The 21274-nt window shown below is 43.5% G+C and overlaps 1 protein-coding gene across 1 annotated transcript in view; it reads left to right on the plus strand.

Moving 5' to 3' along the window:
• Nucleotides 1–20965, plus strand: part of PACRG (parkin coregulated) — a 509125-nt gene extending 488160 nt beyond the window's left edge. The window contains exon 5 of the mRNA XM_086708286.1: nucleotides 20297–20965. Within this exon, the coding sequence (XP_086564412.1) occupies nucleotides 20297–20457 (161 nt within the window). The 3' untranslated portion in view covers nucleotides 20458–20965. The remainder of the gene's footprint in view (nucleotides 1–20296) is intronic.
• The last annotated feature ends 309 nt before the right edge of the window (nucleotides 20966–21274 follow it).

A 21274-nucleotide genomic window follows, 5' to 3' on the forward strand; every position in this document is an offset into this window, starting at 1 on the left:
AAGGAAAAATGAGAAGTTGGAAAGCCCCTTACCCTTGGTTGGGAATAACAATTGTCGTTTGGGGCCCTAATGTTCTCGTGGGAGAGGACTGGAAAGTAAGGGTTGGCCCCAAGCCCATTAAAAGGGGCTTAAGGCCAGGCCAAGGAAGCTGAAATTGATCCCGCAAATAACGATAAATTTCCAAAGGCTTTCACCAGTGGAGAAATGCAAGACAAAAGTTTTAATTCATTGGTGATAAAGGATGCATTTGAGGGAATAGAAATGAGGCAGGGAGACTGGGGAGGTTAGTGCAGTGGTAAGGCAAATTCAGAGTCGGATCATAAGGGACCGAGTGTGGTGGTACCAGAGACAGAGGGGCAGCTGGCATGACAACAGAAGGGATGTGGCGTGTAGGACGGGCCTGAGTCACTCCTCTCTCACAAGTGGCAAGTCCAAATTCTTTTGGTAACATAATCCAATGTCTAACATTTTTCATGGAACAAAATTTTCACTAAAATAAAGCATAATATATTCAGAACGAAGGAGGAAATGTTCTAGTTAACCGTCATTTGGCCAATGGTTGTTTTTAATAGCTCAGATTCAAAGATGCTTCTCCTCCCTAACCGGCTTTATTAATATTCTTCAATAATATTAGTACTCTAAACCAGATTAATTCAAAATTCAGTTTCTTCTGGTTCTCTAAAAAGATGTCACTCCACGCCTTTCGAGTCCACTCGTATGGACATTGCCTCCTGACCAGGGCTCACCGAAATAAGTGTGCAATCTCACACCCTTGCAAGGATTTTTTTCAAAGATAGAAACATACAGATTGATCCCGAATATAAAAATCAAACATAGTGCTAATATTTATTAGACATCTTCCCACCGTACCAATGAATTATTCAAGTTACTAGAAAAGATTTTCCATTACTGGCCTTTGTTGTTGATATGAAAGGTTTAGCAGCAAGTAACGTTTCTAGAAAATCCTGTGAACCATGTTGTTCTCTGGAGATTTTAATGACACTTGGGTCAGGAACCATAATCGATCATGAGCTACTGATTCCAGCTCTAATGGTTGAATGGAAGGGCCTTGATTCCTTGTTTCTGGCATCACATGCACACATGTACACATGTTACCAAAGTTACTTCTGAGGTTTGGCATATACACAGGCCCAAAGCCAGCCCACGTCTCCATGCTGGTAACCAGACAGGCTTTGCAAAGGGCAACAAAGTACAACAGTGGAATTAGACCTTTCATTTCTGGGATGATCCAAGGCAATGCAGCCTTCTCCATCAGGTGGCTCTGTAACTGACAGCTAATTGTTACATCAGGGATAATGGGAATATAATTTTTCGGAAATTTCACTTATTACCTGTATACGTGGTCCGTGAGATCAGAAAGATGTGCAACTAAAATGTTCTGTCTTCCACATGAAGAATTGGGGAGTTGAGAAGATGATATAAAGACACTATTACCTAATGAAGTCCCCACGATTATCAGAGAAAGTTAGCACGAATACTCTAAGGATTACGTGTACATATATTAACGCACATCGGGTCCAGATATATAAAGAATATGGGCTCGCTGTGTTGAAAGTTTTTTAACAAAAGGTTTAATCATTTTTGAGAATTAAATAAGGATCTAGAAAATCATGTTTTTCACCATCAGTGAGGAACAGAAGAGAGATAACTGGAAATAAAATAATAGTACAAACCACACTTGGATATTTTCTCATAGTCTAGTAATATCTTCTAGCACTTTTCTCTCTTTTAATTCCAACCTAGATTTCATTTTTGCCAGGATGCCACCTCGCTTGATACCTTCAATAGCAATTACAGAATATGGCCCAATTATTTCCTTAGGAAAAAAACGAATTTTTTTTTTTGGTTAGGAAACTTGATATTTTAATGAAAATGATCTAAAACAAAAAAACGCAATTGTAGCAAAATAGATGAGGAAATTGTACTTCTTTGTATTAAAATATTTTTCATAAAACATTAAAAATATATTAATGAGATTTAATCTCATACAAACAAGTTAATCTGCTCTAATATTGTTTTATGTATGTTTATATGAAATTGCATGGGAGTAAAACAAATTATGTCATCATAATATTGTTTTGTTTCCCCTACGGAAATACTTGTATGAAACAGTTTAAAAAGCATATTCTAGAGGGGGAAAGAATCTTAGACTTAGTGAGTATGGTATCGTTAAACAAGTTATTTTCTTAGAGAAGCAAGGAAAATGACTGAAAACAAAATTTACATTTCTAATTAGTCAGTAAAGTTCATTTGTCAATGTTGGTCTCAGTTTTTCCTCAAAAGTTAAATGGCAGCTGAAGGAAAAGAGAACCACTGGAGAAAATTTGGAAAGGAAAGAAATATTTTAAAGGGTCAGATAGAAATTTTTTTTTAACCTTACCATAAAATTTTCTGACAACCATGTCTGTGCTCGCATTTAATTTTCACTAATCTTGGTGACTCATATTTTGTACATTACTCCTTTCATAGAGTCATTCCAAAACAATTGTAAAGACTTGAAGGAATTTAGAATTTTGTGTAGTTTTACTTGCCGTCTGTCTTTTTAGATCTGTAATGACCGGGGTCCTAGTTATGTAGTTTTTTATAGGATTAATCAATGATTTCCGGACAGACTCACCACTGGAATGATGGCTACAGCAGTGAGCAAAGATACTCAGCCCTGCAGTGTATTTCATGCGTTTTATTTCACCGTGGTCTTCCAGAGAGGACAGTCATTAGAACTGCCAGCAGCTTCTCAATATGAGAAAAACAACTTTAAATGCTTCACGCTGATTTCTGTAAACAGTTTGCTTTCTCTTAATTTACAACATTATATCTCATACCAGGCTGTAACTACGTAAGAGGAGGTGGGAAAAGTCGTATGTCCTGACATGTCAATCCAAATCATGACGTTTACCTGACCTCATTGAACGGCCTGTCAGTCATCAATCTGACCTCGCAGTAGTCCGGTGAAGATCAGAAGTTTAAACTCCTTTATAATGTTTGTTCCTACCTTACAATCTGCTCTCGATATGATATGCAACTTTCTTTCTGCTACAAAGCTTCGTTTCATGAGTTAAGTTGAAATAAGCATATGTAAAGACCTTCTTTACCTGATATTCACTAAAGAGGACAGGCAGGTTCATCATCAGACCTCAAAACAAAATTGACACAACTGTGCTTATTTATGCCTAAAAGAGATATTAGCACACTCACTGAAATGCATCTCCAGCCAGAGGTCAGGGTTAAGGTTATTGGCATGGTGTCATAAGGGCGCTCATGTTGCACCTGTCTGCACTGTCCATCGCCTGAAGATAAATAGTAGACTTCAGTTTCCAAAATAACAGTGATGTTCTGTATGGCCTCGTTTGTAAATAGCCCAGTTCGGAGTTAACCCCAAAGTCTTGATTGAAGACACATTGTAAATGAGAATAGGACCAGACAGCTCTCCGGGTCATGCCTGTGACTAGCCTCGTTAGTAACTGAGCTTGGCCCTTCAGAGGGTGGGCAGGTGGCTCGCTGAGTGGATGGAAAATCATAAGGAAAGGTTGTAAAGAAGGCTTTTTAGAAGCCTAATCACTATAAACGTTCCTCCTTCTGGAAGTGATAATCAATTGCTCTAAGTAATTTATTGATTATGCAATTTCCTCCAAAATCCACAGATTTCCTCCACAATCCCTCAGATTCTTTCCATTCCCAGGGTACTACCGCCTGGGGCATCTTTAGAAATAACAGCGGTTTCTTCAGGCCGCCCTGCCACCCTCTAAAGAAACAGTGCCTGTTGAGTCAGCGAAAAAGAAGCGAATCCCAGAATGTCTTGTGCTCTGGAAAATCTAACTGGAGAGATCTTGCCACTTCCTGGCTTCCCAGGATATTATGAAACTTTGTTTCTCTCATAGAAACTACCCAGTAGAGGGGCGTCTGGGTGGCTCTGTCCGTTGAACGTCCAACTTCAGCTCAGGTCATGATCTCGGGGTTTGTGACTTCAAGTCCTGCGTTGAGAGCTGTGCTGACAGCTCAGAGCCTGGAGCCTGCTTCTCATTCTGTGTCTCCCGGTCTTTCAGCCCCTCCTCTGCTCATGCTCTCTCTCTCTGTCTCTCAATAATAAATGTTCAAAAAAAAATTTTTTTAACAAAATTAAAAAAAATACCCAGTAGATAAATAGGCTAAAGATAACAACAAGTCATTCTTCATAGAAAAAAAATTAACCCCACACAGCAAAACAACAACAACAAAAATGTTAGCCCTCCATAGTAATTTAGGAAAATGCTAAGTAAAGTAACCTTCAAGTAACATTTCATTCGTCCTGAATTAGCAAACAGAATTTTAGTTATAGCACCCAGTGCTGTGATAAACAGGTAAACTCATATGTTGCTGGTAACATTATAAATTGGCATAACCTTTCCGAAAATCAATATGGTAATGTATATATATGTATACATTCACATCAATAACTACAAAATGTTCGCCGTCTTTGAAGCAGTAACCTCGCTTCTAAGAACTGGTTTGAGGCAATAACGCAAATAAAGAAAAAGAGTGTGCACACAAAGACATTTATTACATTATTATCAAAAATTGTGCGAATCAGGAAGACTTAATGTCCCTAACTCCCTAACTAGAGGAAGTCGGCTACGTAATTTACACTCCTTCAACTCCGTGGCTGTTGGGCACAAAAGTTACAATGACACAGAGCGTCTATCGATAGTGAGGAGGGTGGATGTGAGAACTTGGTGGACTCATGCTCTCTGGTGACAGCTTCTTCCAGCCTCAAGGCCTCTCCTTGCGTTTGCTCTTTGGCACAGCGCGTCCCTCCCCGGCTGCTTGTTACAAGCCGGTTTCTTCTCAGCATTCAGGTCTCTACCTAAACTTCATTTTCTCAGGAAACCCTCCTGGTCACCAGCCCGGTGGTCCTAGCCCTCTCTGATCACCTATTTTCCAGTCCCTGCTCCAGCTTCTCACTGTCTGAAATGCTCTTGGCCGTCAGTGGTTTGTGGACATACCTTCCCCCTCTTCCACCAGAATGCAGACTCACGCGTTTACCAATCTCGTTCACTCCTCCTCATCTGCTAGAAAGTACACAGTGGGTCTTCTTGAAATCACAGAAGTTGGAAGACGTCCTCTGAGTTTATATTAGAACCTGGTTCCTGATGTCCTCTGTGGATTGACCGCCTCATTCCTCTTCTCCCCAGACTGGGGAGTCAGTTTGCACACAGTGCTCGGAGCAGGTGGGAACAGCGTGGGATCACCAGGCAGGCTGCTCTGGGAAGCAAGGGGCCTCCACTCCACCTCCGTGACAGGCAGCCGATCTCTTCCACCGTGGGTGCTGCTGCAGGCCCCCTCCCACAGCCCCAGCCTGTAGACACGTCAGGGGCAGCCAGCCTTACCAGGCCCCCTGCAGTGAAGGCCAGCTTATGAGGAAGCAGGGCAGGCTATGGATTTGGTATCTTTCCAGAGTCCAGGAAGGTTGTCTGGCCTATGCTAGACCCCCTTGACTCCTGAAATCCCCACCACTAAAGCTACTTCTTTAAACATTTTTTTAAATGTTTATTTATTTTTTAGAGAGAGAGAGAGGAACAGAGCATGAGTGGGGAGGGGCAGAGAGAGAAGGAGACACAGAATCCCAAGCAGGTTCCAGGTTCAGAGCTGACAGCACAGAGCCCAATGCGGGGCTCGAACCCGCAAACCATGAGATTATGACCTGAGCCGTAGTCGGACACTTAACCAACCGAGTCACCCAGGTGCCCCTGAAGCTGCTTCTTTCAGCTTTCTGTAAAAATATAAACAGCCCATGGGGCGTCTAGGTGGCTCAGTCGGTTAGGCGTCCGACATCGGCTCAGATCATGATCTCACAGTTCGTTGGTTCCAGCCCCGCGTCGGGCTCTGTGCTGAAAGCTCCAAGCCTGGAACCTGCTTCGGATTCTGTGTCTCCCTCTGTCTGCCCCTCCCCTGCTCATGCTCTGTCTCTGTCTCAAAAATAAATAAACGTTAAAAAAAAAAAATAAACAGCCCAGATATAAGGACCTACCATCGCATGGCAGATCTTCAAGTCCAAGAACATAGGTCTTGTCCATAGAAGCATGTAGAGGGGCAGTGTTCCTTAGCAGACAGTATTTCCAGAAGACTGAAACTAAATGGAATGGTTTACTTTGAGGCTTTGGATGTGAAGGATAATAGTTCCCCCATAGGAGGACCCCAGTGTAAAGGAGGGCAAGAAATCAGTTGAACTCTTCGTCCAGGTCTCCTCCTCAACCTCCTGGAGGTCCTTCCTCGTGCAAGCCTAACGTAGTAGTAACCATCTGGAACACAGTTTGCACATATGTGCCTGTTTGCCAGGACATTTGCCCCAGTTTGATCAGAAGCTCTGAGTCTACGGGAGCCTGGCCAGGGACAGGAGACATGAGGTCCACCACCATCCCAAGAGACCCAAGGTCAGGCTTTGAAGTGTCTAGAAGAGGAGAGAGGGCTTTTTTTGTTTTTTGGGCCAAAATAGCAACCTATGCAGTGAAGGTGGTAGATGGAGGGATTTTAGCTCTAATAAGAAACAGGAGGACAAGTTTCCTAAAGCCCAAGGTCAGTGTGCTGCCTGCAGGGCCAGGACCTGAGCCCAAACATTGCTCCAATTCTTCCTTTGGTTTCACTGTCTCTTCTCCAGCATACTGTTCTCTGTGTGGTCAGTAGTAAGCAAGGACACCTTCCTCTGTCTCTGTCTCTCTCTCTCTCTGTCTCTCTGTCTCTCTCTCCAGCTACTTGCTTGATATAAAATGGGAATTGTAACACACTGTTGTCAGTATGAATTAAGCGTCAATTAATACCTCAAAACACAAACTAAGGAAATCCACATATGCATTATTATGCAAATATTAACTCCCATAGTAATGCTACATAATTATGACCTAATTGTGTCTTGAGGCACAAGTATCAGGTTTTCATTCAAAGACAAGATCCACTTTTTCCTGTTGGCTTACTAGGACTGCATCTCACACAGTCAGCCAGCAATCCAGGGAACAGGCTAATCACGAACCGTGCTCCTGAAATTAGAAAACTCAGGACTTTGTTGAAGCAAAAGAGAAATAAGTAGGGCCACGAACGCAGAGCGCCATTTGCAATAACCCATCTTTTCCCCCTCACTCAATATGCACCAGCATATTGAAATGTACCTGGAGGACAACAGAGCTTCGGAAACTGCGGAGTGTAAACTTAAGCCATAAACAGTTGGCTTAGAAAGTCTCACAACCACGTGTCTTGATGGAGACACACGCAGGGTCTGAGAAGCCAGTCTAGACTAGGACGACAAACCACACCTGAGTAAGACCACCCCACCCCAGGGCTCTGCATTCATGGCGAGTCCAGGTGACAGTAAGGATGTGCTCTGCGTGACTTGAAGATACAGCAACTCAGGTCTGCTCCTCTTCGGAGGCTGTGAATCAACCCATTTTATAAAAGATAAAAACCTGACTCCCTGCTGTTCCATGGGCTGTCCCTCCTGTCCTACCCCAGAAAAGAGTTAAATTATAGACAGTTCACTGTTATCCGGGAGCAGGGAAGCTGACATCCTCGTGGCTGAAACTGAATCCTAGTTCAATAATTGTTGAAATGTATCAATAGCTTGTTAAATCCACAAGACCTAACATATATCCTCTCATTTTATCCTTGTACCTATCGTTACAGGTAAGTATGACACCTGTTCCAATCAGGGATTCAGTAACAGGCTGAAGGTCCCATGGAGCTGGGATGCAAAGCCATTTGTGTTCAACAAACCTGTGTGCATTTCATCGTCTGCTGGCCTCAGCCCCATGGGGATTCTGCTGTTTTATTTCTCGCTGCCTTTGTCTACTTACCCCCTCTTAAAATCCTGATTCAGAGGCAAATCAGTTGTGTAGACTAAACTGAAGAATCTCAAATGATAAAAATGTAACTCAGGCAAATAAACATTTCTTTATTCAAAAATACCAAAAATCGGCATATTTCACCTATCAGCATTTCCAACAAGATTTGTTTCACTTCTCATGCAACCCCGATTTTGCTGCTGTACCAGATTAAATGGCCACATTTTCATTTTTTCCCCCAAAATTTAGATACCTTTTTTTTAACTGTGTGTCCAAAACTCCGATTGGACTTTAGCAAAGCCTTGAACCTTTGTAAAAATTTTGTTAGGTAAACTCTAGTATTTTCAGATTGGGTTCTGCAACAACACACTTAGTGGCAAAGTGGATGTCTCTTACCACATTTACCTCAGCAGCGTAGAGGCTGATAAAAGTTGATAGTCAGAGCTTTGGACAATATTGCAAGGTTATTTTGAACTGAGACAGCCATAAAAGGCTAGAAAGTTTTAACTCTGTCACTTCTACGGCAGTGAAGGCTGTTCAGCCCAGCAGATCGGTCTGATTTGTTCATTTAATATATCATTTTTGCATTAATCGAGCACAATTGATGAGAAAGATTCCCACTCTGTAAAATTTCCAGCTAATGGTTTGGAAATCTACTTGAATTTTGCACCCAATAATTCATTTTAGAATTTTCAAAGAGTAGATAGTTTAGGCAAGCTGAGATAAATCCCAGACAAATGGGGAAACATCTGATCGACGTGTGTTTTCATTGTAAGCACCATTAGTGAGTTTATCTAATTAATTATTTTCTGCAATAGAACAGAGGCCTTTTACTAAAAGGTCTTCCACTTTGCAGACCCATGCCCTTTATAAAGCCTTTCATCTAAAACGATTTAACCAAACTTTGTTATGATGGCGATCACCAGTGTGGCCCTACAAAGGCTTGAGATGTGAGTTCGTTACATAGATGAAAGTTCTAACAAAGGTAATTTGGAAAATAAAGCTCCCCATAATTTACTGCATTTGCTGATAACATTTGTTAGAAATCTGAAATTTCTCTTTTCATTTTTGTGCCTCAATTACAAAAAAAAAAATTAGAGCTGAAAATGGGTTGTATCATTAAAGTTTCTTGCTGATGGAAAACTGTAATAACAGCTGTCATTTAGGTGCATTTATAAAGATTTTCAGTAAAATTACTTCCAATAGGTTTGCCCCACTCCTGAAAGCAGCAATCAACATTTCTTTCCCAATTAAAATCATGTATTTGGTCATCTCTGGAGCTGGTCGAAAATTACCATATGGACATATGAGAAATAGTATTAAACAAAATTTAGATATTAAATGAAAATGCCATAGGAAGGCAGCATTGTCTTCATCTTGAAACAAATGTTGCTAATAAAGTGAATGGGGTAATCTGATTTTTTATTTTGAAAAAAAGTTCTTTCAAATTTAAGGGTGATCCAAGTAAACCTCACTTTAAATTCAAGAAGACTTTGGAAAAGAGATGAACCTATCTGACTATACAGAGCCCCCATGCACTTAACCACATTTGATCAAACTTGTCCAAATTCACAGAAATGCTATTTCCATGGATAGGAACTTACAAGCATGTAAGTAATAAATAAAGAATAAGCATTAGGCAAATAGCACTACATTTAACATATAGTTTATTTAGAACTGAATTTGCTTATATTGTATCTGGCTTCAGTAAACCCACAAAGTAGTAATTTGTTCACTCATTCATTCCTTTTACAAATGTTCAATTTGCATTTGAGGCCAAATGAATGAAATTTATACTACAGTAGTATGATCCTGCCCTTCAAGAGGTGACAAAATGTAGGAAAACTAAGTGAACATAAAACACTTCCCAAGGGTTCCAGAGCAACATGTAAATAAGGAAGGTGGATGGATTGCTGGCTATCACACTAGGAATTCAAAAGAAGGAAAGACGACTCTGGAGGCAACTTCCCCGAGGAAGTAAGTCCAAAACTAGCCTTGAAGAAAGGTACCAGGAGATAGAGGGGAGCATAGTGCTATGGGGAATTTCAAAGACATGAATGAAACTGTGCACACAGGGGTCAGGAAGAAATCCGGACTGAGTGGAGCAGGAAGTCTTGGTGAGAAAGAGCAAAGTATGAGGAAGAGCAGAGCACAGAGGTCCCAGATGATTGGGAACTTGACTTTGAGTCATCATACAATGTGGAGATGTTGGTTGTGATGGGGAGAGAACGCGATTAGGAAAGTTAACCTGCAGGGTAAAGGAGGAAGAGGAGGACGTGAAAATGGAAAGGCAGAATAGACTACTAGCTCCAACCCAGAGGGGCCTGGGCTATTGGCGACAGACCCGCCAGGCACTACACAGAGCAAACTGAAGAAAGCAAAAGGGCGGAATCAAAGATGAAACTCATCTGAGCCCAGACTCGGGGCTTGTGAGACTCATGAAGTCAGCGCTCACCTCTGGGGGGCCATCGGAGGGCTTCCACGCAGGATTAGACCCCACCGGGGACTATGCAAGAATCCTATGAAACAGTGTCCTGCAGGAACACTAGGAACCCTTGATCCTCATGGGAATGGGAACCTCAGACTTCGATCCATAACATCCTCAACATCTGTGGCTTTGAGTTGTTTTTTTTTGTTTGTAAGGATCTAGAAAGATCTAGAAGATTCCTACTTTTTACCTTCTCGCCCTCTTCCTACTATCCTGCCGCTTACCGGTTTTCCTAGCACCTTTGGTCTGACGAGAGCAGGTGTCCCTCCACAGACAACAATGACACTCTGGACAGTGGCTCTCAGGCAGCTTTTCTGTCTTGTGCACATTAAAGCCCCACCATTTCCTATCTTAGTACCTATCTTTGTTAAGCTAAAAGAAATCTGAAGAGGAGCTTTGCTTTTATGAAAAAAGGACAAAATGAAAAAAAAATAGCATTCAGCGCACACCCTCAGCAGCCAGAGGGGCGCCACCAGGCTCTTTCCCCAGGAGCTACACTCAGCATCAAGCCGCCCACCAGAGCTTTGAACTGTGTCTGTGAGCATCTGTGCTTTACCTCGGTGTATTTCCAGCATCCGTTAGCAAGATATATCCTAAGGTACCAGAAGAGCCTAAGAGAGATTATTTTTGGGGTCTGGGAACACTCTAAAATTCTCCCATATACATTAAAGGTAAATAGTTCTTCGCTTTCCACCATTTTGGCTTACAAAAGGTTTCTTAGAAATGCTTTCTTTTCAGATAGTGAGGGAAACCAGGAAATCGTAAATGCTCCTAAAGACGGGGGTGTGGAATGTGAAATTAATCCTAGAATTTCTCCCTATTCCTCATGTATTCTGTGGCACAGAAAAAAAAGTCCTTGAAATCAGTCATCCCTGATTTTCGTCTTTCTGCACATCTCAGTAAAGGATGTCATTATTTCAAGCACTTGTGATGAAGTAAAGATAGCATAATAGTCCATATCACAAAAAGGAAGCTTAGATGAGCAGTTTGCTGCCTTGTGAAACACGAATTGATTGGTTGTACAAGTCAAATACCTCCCCCCACAGATATTTATTCCCCTAGACCCTCTCTCCCATGGCATTCCTCCTTTATGGACTTGAGCTTCTCCTACAGTTAGAAAGGCAGAGTTTCTGCTACCTTGAACACCGCCTATGTTGACATGGGATGCTTACACCTCTCTTTCTGGATCTTCCTATCATCCTTCTTGCTGCCCTTGGGCAGACACCTGCCATAATTTCTCTTTTTCAGTTTCACTTACTTTTTGTGTTATTCTGTTGACTTACTTCACCTTCCTAAGCAGAGTTTGCTCCTCTGTGGAGGGGAGTCCGTAAGTAGCTAGCTCATAGGGCTATTCTTTGTTTTAAGTGACATTATGTTAGTGTTACAGTCATTATTATTATTCCATAGTGAGATAGACCAGTGAGGAATCAATGTAGGACAGGGCTGGACTTGGAATTCTCCTTTTTAGAAGCAGTCTGGTCATTGAATCAAGTTGGCCAACAAGAAAAGAGATACTTTCACTTCAAAAGCTTGAAGCCAATTTAATTCAATGGCCACTGAATCTGTTGTTATAATTCTGTATGGGGATAAATTGGTCGACCCAGCCGTTATTTTCAGTATAACTTCCAGGTTAAAGTAGTCATTAATCAAAGATAAACCTAACCGGCCTTTTTGTACTCTTGACCAAATCACTATCCGTTGACTATATTTAAAAAATCAACCCAAACATTTGGTCTTTATTGTAAGAAGTCAAAATCTGTATCAACTTATTGAAATAGCAGGATGGAATAACTTTTTGCAGTGTGTCAACAAATAATTTGAGTTTTTGACAGTGTTTTCCTCCTTCACTAGAATTATATAGCCATTGGTCCTTTCGGGTTTTCTTAGAACTTGATTTGAAAGCTGAATTTGATGCTTATGAAATTTGTGACTTACTTTGGAGAATTATGCATTTGCTTTAGGACCATCTTTTCAGTTGAAATACAGTACATCTCTTGAAGAACCATCATTTCCAAAAGCGTGTTCCAAAGTTGTATTGTGGTCTTACAAAATGTAATGATAGGATGGTAGGAACCAGAGATCACTCAAAGTTCAATCCCTTCGTTGTACGGGGAAGGTAACTGAGATTCAGAGATTTCAGAAGGCATCTAGTAAATTATTGAACATTGAAGCTCCTAAGTTGTTGGAAAACTATAATGCAAGTCATTTGCCTTGATATCCAGTGTTATTTTTACTATACCAGTACATTCTAATGTCATTTAGGGAAATAAATCTAATTGGCAGTTGGGAAATGGAAATTGTTTAGAAATTTTCATTGTCTCCCTGAAGGAAAATTTTAAAATTTAATTGACAATAGGGCCAAGATCCATGATATCTTCAATTTCACAAGTGATCGGTGCCCCCATTCAGAGGATGAAAACCCTTTCTAGAGCTTTTGAAACTGTGATGGCTTAGTAGCCTCTTGCTTTAGTCACCCAGCTCCTGTGTCAAAAAGAGAGGAAGAGAGAGAGAGACTTCCAGCTGGGAATCGAGGTCTTGCTTCAAAGCTTTTATCTTCAGAGGAAAGAAATCTTGTGAATTTCATTAATGTCAACAAGATCTGAGAAGATTTGAAGTGTTTAAGCCCTTGGGCATCTCCAGCATGCCAAATGCTGTGGTTGTTATAAGTTATTGGTTGCAAAAGCATTGCAACTTTGATTCACACCCCCCATGAATGAAGAGACTTTGGAAATAGCCATTGTACAGTCATACTTAAGGGTATATTGAAAACCATCACTTTCCAAGAAGATATGAAGTCAGCCAAAGAAACGGCGGCTTAAGCTTGGGTTAAACATGAAACACCCGGAATTCTGAATGGGGTGGCATATGTTATGGTTAGGAAACAAAAGACTAGTCTTCTCAAAGTACCATAGCAAAGCTAAGAAGGAAGACAAAAGAAGCATTGGTGTAGAATTCTAAAAGCAGATAACCTCAAAGCATCTCCCCAAAAGGGTCCTTCTCTTAGAATACAAACCGGAATTGAGTTATAGGGTTTTTCTTCCCCCTTCACTTTCTTCTCCATTCTCTCATCTCAAAAATGATCAGACTGGAATTCACAATGGTTTCCACTGTACTTTTCCAAACTTTATGGGAGAAAGCCCTTTTTTTCCAAAATAGGCAACTGTTTCTATTAAGTAAATTGAGTCCAAGCTAACCCCAAATAAATGAATATTTCTGGCAAAACAAATATTGACAATTTAAACTAGGTCTTGAAATTGAAATGTTCTTAAAAAACAAAATATATCTGGGGCGCCTGGGTGGCGCAGTCGGTTAAGCGTCCGACTTCAGCCAGATCACGATCTCGCGGTCCGTGAGTTCGAGCCCCGCGTCAGGCTCTGGGCTGATGGCTCAGAGCCTGGAGCCTGTTTCCGATTCTGTGTCTCCCTCTCTCTCTGCCCCTCCCCTGTTCATGCTCTGTCTCTCTCTGTCCCAAAAATAAATAAACGTTGAAAAAAAATTTAAAAAAAAAAAAACAAAATATATCTTAAAAAGAAAAACTCAAGAACAACACCTTCTAAACCTTTTCATAAATATTATGAGATACCTTTTAATGACATATCTTTTTTTAATGAGAGTTGTCTTTTTAATAAATCTCTTTTGGAAACTGTTAGTTTTATTCTACTAAAGCTGACATCTGCCTAAATATCAGTAAGTGTGCCCAAGGAATTACTGTTTGGGTCATCACAATCTCCTAATTGCTAAATCTACTAAACCCAAGGGAAAAATTTGTTCAGAATCATCCAACAGAAAATCTGTGATGGTTCAGTATCATCAAGAGACACGTTACAATAATAATATTTGCAGTACATTCTACCTGCGCATACCTGCCAAGACCTGAACCCAGGTCCCGGAGGCTCACTTTCTCCATGATGATGACGTCGCTGAAACCCAGTCTGAAGCAATGCAGCTTTTGAGCTATGACTGAAGCTGTCACAGGCTACAGGTCCCGACAGGTAAAGCTCCCTACAGTAGGTCTTTAGAGCTCGGGAAATATTTTAGTTCAGCATTCGAGAAGCCAATAAATGCCTTTTCTGATCCAGAAAGAAATGATTTGGCTTCTCCTTTTCGCATTTTTTTTTTTAATCACACTGTTGCTTCAGGGAGATCGTCCAGCCCCGATGGGCAAACACCGCGGGACCAGAGTTCTTGCTGCCCACTCAGCTCGCCAGCCATTCCACCTGGGTACATGCTGTGACAAACGTGCTCTGCGCGAGTCGCTCTCCATCAATGGACGCTCTCAGACTGAGAACAGCTTCGGGCCGGACTTGGCCTGGATTCACGTTCAAATACCGTGTCTGCAGAGTGCCCATGCTTGATGACACGTTAGACCCCACACACGAATGGCCAGAGAAGGGCGTAGCCAAACCATGATGCGTCAGTAGCAATTTATTTCAAAGCCCTGGTTTTACGGCTGTCGTTTAGCCTTAGGTGCGCTGAGAGCATCGGTCTGCCTGGCTCACTGTCTGGTGTGGCCAACGGCTGCAGCGGATGTTGTGCCGTCAGGTTAATCAGCCTTTTGTCTGAGAAATGTGCTGATTCCTCCAGTTATTTAAAGAGCTGTTGTACACCGAAGGGGTAACGTGAACCGCCGTTGCTGGTGAGCGTGGGGAGTTAACGTCGTAAGTTCGGAGTCTGGACATCATTTGAATCCTGCCTCACCCTTTCCCGATCCGCTCAGGTGGTTTCGCACTGAGTTTCCCAAGCCAGTGCTTCCTTTAAGGGCGTTTGGTTCCTTGGCTTCGAAAAGCACCCACGTGGTGGGCAGTTTCAGGATGACAGGTGGATGGAGGCACCCCTCCCATGGGATCCCGCTCCTCCCTCAGGGGGCGAGGCTGCCGCTTGGGCCAGGAGATGCCCCCAAAGTCACAGAAACGTTTCTCTTGAAATGGTGCCTGCTAATTATCTTAGGTCGTGACCAGAAAGTGCACGTTGATTTCATAAATTATTTCCTCTGTTACAATCACGTTAGTACTGCTTCAGGTATGTGGAATAAGCATTGTTTTATATTTCTCATGCTTCAAATAGTGCTTTCACTTCCAAATAACTCCTTTGCGTATTACAGTTCGTATAAGAGTAGCTACACATTTAAGACTATTTACCAAAAAAAAACGTTAGAGTCAGAAAAATCCAAAATTGAATTTCACTGTGCTTGGCCCTCCCTGTGGCCATCTGTACGTCCTTTTACCACTCTCCATGTGTCTAAGATAAGAAGTCTGGGGCGCCTGACAGATAAGGGTTCTCTCAGGACACGGGTTCCACTGACCACCCACGCAGTAAGGGACACGCCTGTGGCTTAGAGGCTTCGTGAGGTCAAGGAGCATGAGCCTGAACTTCCTTCCATGGTGGGTGCATGTGATCAAGGCATTCGACAAGAGGGGGATCGGTTAGATGACCCCAGCTGGAGGATAAGCTCTCCCAACGACAAGAGCCCCTTTTTCCTGTATTGGAAGCGGAGATGTGTCTCACGTCATCTCCCTTTGAGGCGGCCCTTGGTGACCGGGTGTTACGGTAGTGACCTCACGGACACAAGCTGAGCTCCTCACCAGGAGGATGCTGTCGTCCAGATGCAAGGCTGGGATATACACATCCCACTCCTGACCAATACAGCACCTGGAAAGAGCAAGCACCCAGGGAAGGACAGTTTAAAGAGGGCTGTATAGAAAAAAAGTGTGCATGTGATGACACACATTGCCTACGTCATCAGCATTTGCGGCATTCAGAATCGTAAATGCACTTACAATAGTCCCTAACCGGGCACAACTTTCAAGCCCTACCTGCATGCCTCCTGCATGAAAGCATCCCCAAGAAGAGAAACAATACCCTCGTTCGACTCTGCTTGCGTAGTATCCCTCTAGAAAAGTGGTGTGGCTGAAACCGCCACTTATAGTCCTATTTGTTTGGTTATAAATAAAACATCTCTCTTCCCTCACCCAAGTATCTTTCCAGCTGCTGGACATAAAACAGATTCCAAGCTTCCTAAATTGAAATGTCATCCTCCTAATCAGAATTGACGATTGTAAATAACCATCTGGTTTTGTGTGTGTGTGTGTGTGTGTGTGTGTGTGTGTGTGTGTGTGTGTGTGTGTGTTTTGAGTGCCCTAGTCTCACAAGCGTACTTTCTGGCGGCATCATGTGTATTTAAAGTGGTGAGCTCCAGGTCGGATTCTCAAAGAAAGTGGCAATACAGCTGTTTTGAAGAGGCGACCGCATCGCTCGCCTGCTTCTCAGCATGGTTTGACACTAACCCATGCCCTGTCAGCCTTGCGGCACGCAAAATAAGGGAATGTGTTCCTTCCGGGGCTTTTTCCTGCCCCAGTGATATACATTCTGCAACCACTAAACATGCCCAGTCCAAGTCACTTTCTGAGTAAGCAACTTCCATTGTGTTCTGTTCCCTTTATCACTTGGGCTTCTACACTGCTGAGAAACAAAAAAGCTACATAGTTTTACTTACTCCTACAGTTAAATATTTTTTAAAAAAGCAAGAATAGGTTATTATTGAAATGAAGTGTGGTTGTCAACTGTAGCCTTCTGGAAGTCAGTGGGAAAAACAGGGTGTGTTAAGCTTTCCTTTGTGTGCAGACTTTCCAAACCCCCCTCTGCCTCCAGCGGGAAAATATGTCTGTCCCGTGATCTATTCAGTTCTTGACCTTTGGACTAATATGCCAACAAAAGGCACCATTTATTAGTGATTAATTTACGTATTTCTGCCATACGAAACCGGATCAAGGCTGTCACTGCTCAGCGCCATCAACAGTTATCGTTGCCCTGTGCCCTCCAGGGGTTTGTGCTGCGGGCTCGTCTGTTCTGTGCAAGTGTGGGCCATGCCACCTTCTCCCTAAGCGCACCTCTTCCAGGACCGGGAGTGCCTATCAGGAAGAGGCACACACATTCTCCCCCATTCCGGATGGAATCCTGGGAAGCTGAAGTTGTTCCTGAAAGATGCATTCTCTGATATCGATCTCCCTTGTTACCCGTTATCTGTCTCTGTCCTTCCCCTCCTGCCCCTTCTTCTGACTCCCTTGTCCTGTCTTCTTTTGGAGTTTGTTCCTTAAGATCTATTCTTCACACCTGTAACAAATATCAACGACCTCCCCGTTCCCCCGCCCCCCACAACACACAAACACATGCACAAGCTTCCTTCTTCTCTTTTAATTCAACTGAAAGATCTTCTCCTCTTGGAAAGTTCCCCCAAGTGGATTGATAACCACGCTGTCCTCTCTAGTGGGCAAGCCTGACTGCAACTCTCTCTTCTCCCTTCACCATGTAAATCTAAAGAAAAAAAAAAAAAAAAAGACCATTTAGTTTAAGTGTGCGTTCGTCTACATTTCTGTTTCTAAAAAGTTTATCTTTCGGGCGCCTGGGTGGCTCAGTCAGTTGAGTGTCCAGCTTCGGCTCAGGTCATGATCTCACGGTCTGTGGGTTCGAACCCCGCGTCGGGCTCTGTGCTGACGGCTCAAAGCTTGGAGCCTGCTTCAGATTCTGTGTCTCCCTCTCTCTCTGCCCCTCCCCCGCTCATGCTCTGTGTCTCTCTCTGTCAAAAATAAATAAACATTAAAAAAAAATTTTTAAGTTTATCTTTCGCTTAAAAGAAATAGGGTAAAAATAGTTTTTCAAACATCTAATCTCTTATTTGTTCCACAATAACTCTTTGCTATTTGGTTATTTTGGATGATCAACTACCCTGTGCCTCAAAGTTTAGCTTAAATCGAGCTTACTGTGTGATCATAGAAATGCTTCCATCATGAGCAAGAAAACCCCACATAATTATAATGGCTTGGTGTTGTAAGGTCATTTGCTAAGAAAAATTGATGTACACTATAGCTGTGTGACCGTAATCTCTCTCTCTCTCTCTCTGAAAATTACTAATATTTCTGCCTGCCATCACCCTCACTAAAAGAAACTCATCAGGAGAGCAATTCATTTTCCCTATGCTATCGAAGACGGTGATATTTCTCTAATAAGTTTCTGGAAAAATCAACCAAAAGAACTGCTTATCTCTGCTACATGGGATTGTGACTGTTACTTTTAATACTGACCTGAACCACTACTCAGTCTTTTCTTAAATGTCCAGAGTATCTGGGGAAGAAGTTTGAAATACCATTTTCCCCTCTATGATTTTCACATTCGAGCAAGATCAACATTTTGGAGCCATACTTGAAATGCGGATAGAATAAGGACTTTCATCTGGTGTAGTGCACATTTTCAGGTTGCAGCTCCCCGCCCCCTGCCCCATGTGGCCACCGCCTGAGCTCACAGCCCGTTCGCTGCACCTCACTTCAGCAGAGGTGAGACGGGGTCATGTCAGCAACTGGGCAGAGCCATAGTACCACCGTGCTTACTGGGAGAGCAAATGTGGTTGAGGCCCTTGGAAATCTGTGAGCAGAGTACAAACCAAATGCATGTCAAGACAGCTGTTAGGGGGCTGCTGGGTGGCTCAGCTGGTTGAGCGTCCGACTCTTGATTTTGGCTCAGGCCACGATCTCACGGTTCGTGGGTTCAAGTCCCGCATCAGGCTCTCTGCTGACAGTGGGGAGCCTGCTTGGGATTCTCTCTCCTCTCTCTCTGCCCCACCCCCACTTGCTCTCTCTCTCTCTCTCTCTCTCTCTCTCTCTCTCTCTCTGTCTAAAATAAATAAACTTAAATAAGAAAAGATGCTCCTGGGGAGAACCTCATGGAGTTTCTATACTCTGCCTTGAAGCCAAGGGTCTGCATTTTAGTCAGACTCCCGCACATCTGGGTCATTCCTGCAGCCAGGTTGCGCACGATCACATACTTCTCCTCCAAATGCTTTGAGATGGGGTTTGCGGACCCAGGTTCCCGAGGCTGCCGAAGGCCAGTGCTGGCACTTCCTTCCCTCGCTGAGCCAGAGAGGCAGCTGCGGGGGTCACTTCAAGCCTTGGCCTTGGCCCTGTCCTCCAGGCACCAGGTCCTCCGCCTGGACAGTGACACGCAGTCCCTGGGAAACGGTAACTAATAGCCGTTGTACAAATGTTGGGCAAAAATCAAGAGCAGACAGTGCTCAACAGCAGCAAAGACAAGGGTCAAGCTAAGCCTCTCCTGCCAGAGTACATCCACTTAACCTGCAGCTGGCCAGCCCCTCACCTGACCACAGACAGTTCACTCTAGTTTTTGTTTTCAATGTTTTTAATTTTTGAGACAGACAGAGACAGAGTGTGAATGGGGCAGCGGCAGAGAGAGAGAGAGGGAGACACAGAATCGGAAGCAGGCTCCAGGCTCCGAGCTGTCAGCGCAGACCCCGACGCAGGGCTTGAACCCACGAACGGCGAGATTGTGACTGGAGCCGAAGTGGGATGCTTAACCGACTGAGCCGCCCAGGCACCCCCAGACTGTTCCCTTGAAATATGCCATGTTGTGGCTTTGAAGAACTCACTGTCCGAGAGAACACTCTGGAAGAGTCAGCTTTGAGATTTGTGATCTGTAGTGTAACGGTGGTTACACTTTTGTTGATTCTGTTACTCCTTTAGTTTCAATGGCTTTTCATCAGCTGCGATCTAGGACCTCGTATTTTTATAGATTTGTCACTCACTACCCCTAAAACTCTACAAGATCACATTTAAAAAAAAAATATGTTGGGGCGCCTGGGTGGCGCAGTCGGTTAAGCGTCCGACTTCATCCAGGTCACGATCTCGCGGTCCGTGGGTTCGAGCCCCGCGTCGGGCTCTGGGCTGATGGCTCAGAGCCTGGAGCCTGTTTCCGATTCTGTGTCTCCCTCTCTCTCTGCCCCTCCCCCGTTCATGCTCTGTCTCTCTCTGTCCCAAAAATAAATAAAAACGTTGAAAAAAAAATTAAAAAAAAAAAAATATGTTAAGTGCTTGCATCTCCTAACAAGCATGCAAAGAAAATGCCTAGAGCGACGTGTAGGGTTTTTGGGGGGGATACTGCAGAATAACGGGCCTCTTTGTGTGTTTGCATGAACCAGTTAACTCGGGAGACGGCATCGACTACAGCCAGCAGAAGAGGGAGAACATCGGTGACCTGATCCAGGAGACGCTGGAGGTCCTGGAGCGCTACGGAGGAGAAGACGCCTTCATCAACATCAAGTACATGGTCCCCACCTACGAGTCGTGCTTGCTGAACTAGAGGCAGGAACAGCTGGGATGGGGGAGGGCTTGCCTTAGTGCCCAGATCATCTGTCTCTGCTGCTTTTAGCATCTCATTACTTGTGACTTCTACAGCTTTCTTTTCTACAGCTGCTAAAATAGTGGCTCATGGGCCGTTGGACCATTAGCCCCATTGAGAGCAAAGTTTTCCAATACATAAATAGTGCCTGTTTCTTAGATTACAATAGCGTACTGTGCTTATTTGTTCTAAGAGAAGAATTGCTTCTTTATACAACTCGGACAGAAGCAGGAGTCCGAGTCAAACCTTCAGTTGTATAGACAATAAAACTATAATTTTCATGCGCAGTTCAGCGATAGCTGTTATGTGTCTGCTTGCCCTGAGGCTGATGTCAGAGGTTGTAAGGGGAGGACTGATGCCGCCCGCCTAATAGGTGTTTGTCGTGGCCGAGCAGCACCTCTCCGGCAGCTGTGCGGAACAATGTTCTCCGACATTCAATAAAACCATCGAGTCTGTTTCAATTGTGCAAGGACAGTCTTGCGGGCCCGTTATGAACCTCAGTGACAAACGTAGTTAACGCGTCGAGCCCCGTGGTCGTCTGGGCTTTGCGGGGCTTTCCGGTGTATGCTGGGGTGGGGCTGGGGGTGCGGCTGGGGTGGGGGTGGGGAGGGCGGCGGGCAGGGTGACGCATGAAAGGCAGCGGCAAACGTGGTCAAACAACGCTCCTGTGAATCCTTGTCCCCCCTACGCGATGACACATCTCAGGACGTGGTGGTTCACTGACAAGATGTCACCCAGCCGCTTGTCCGGGGCTTTGGTCATTTCTGAAGATGACCTG

This window comes from Puma concolor, chromosome B2 (assembly GCF_028749965.1).
Source record: "Puma concolor isolate L17-30 chromosome B2, mPumCon1.1.hap2, whole genome shotgun sequence".
NCBI lineage: Eukaryota > Metazoa > Chordata > Mammalia > Carnivora > Felidae > Puma > Puma concolor.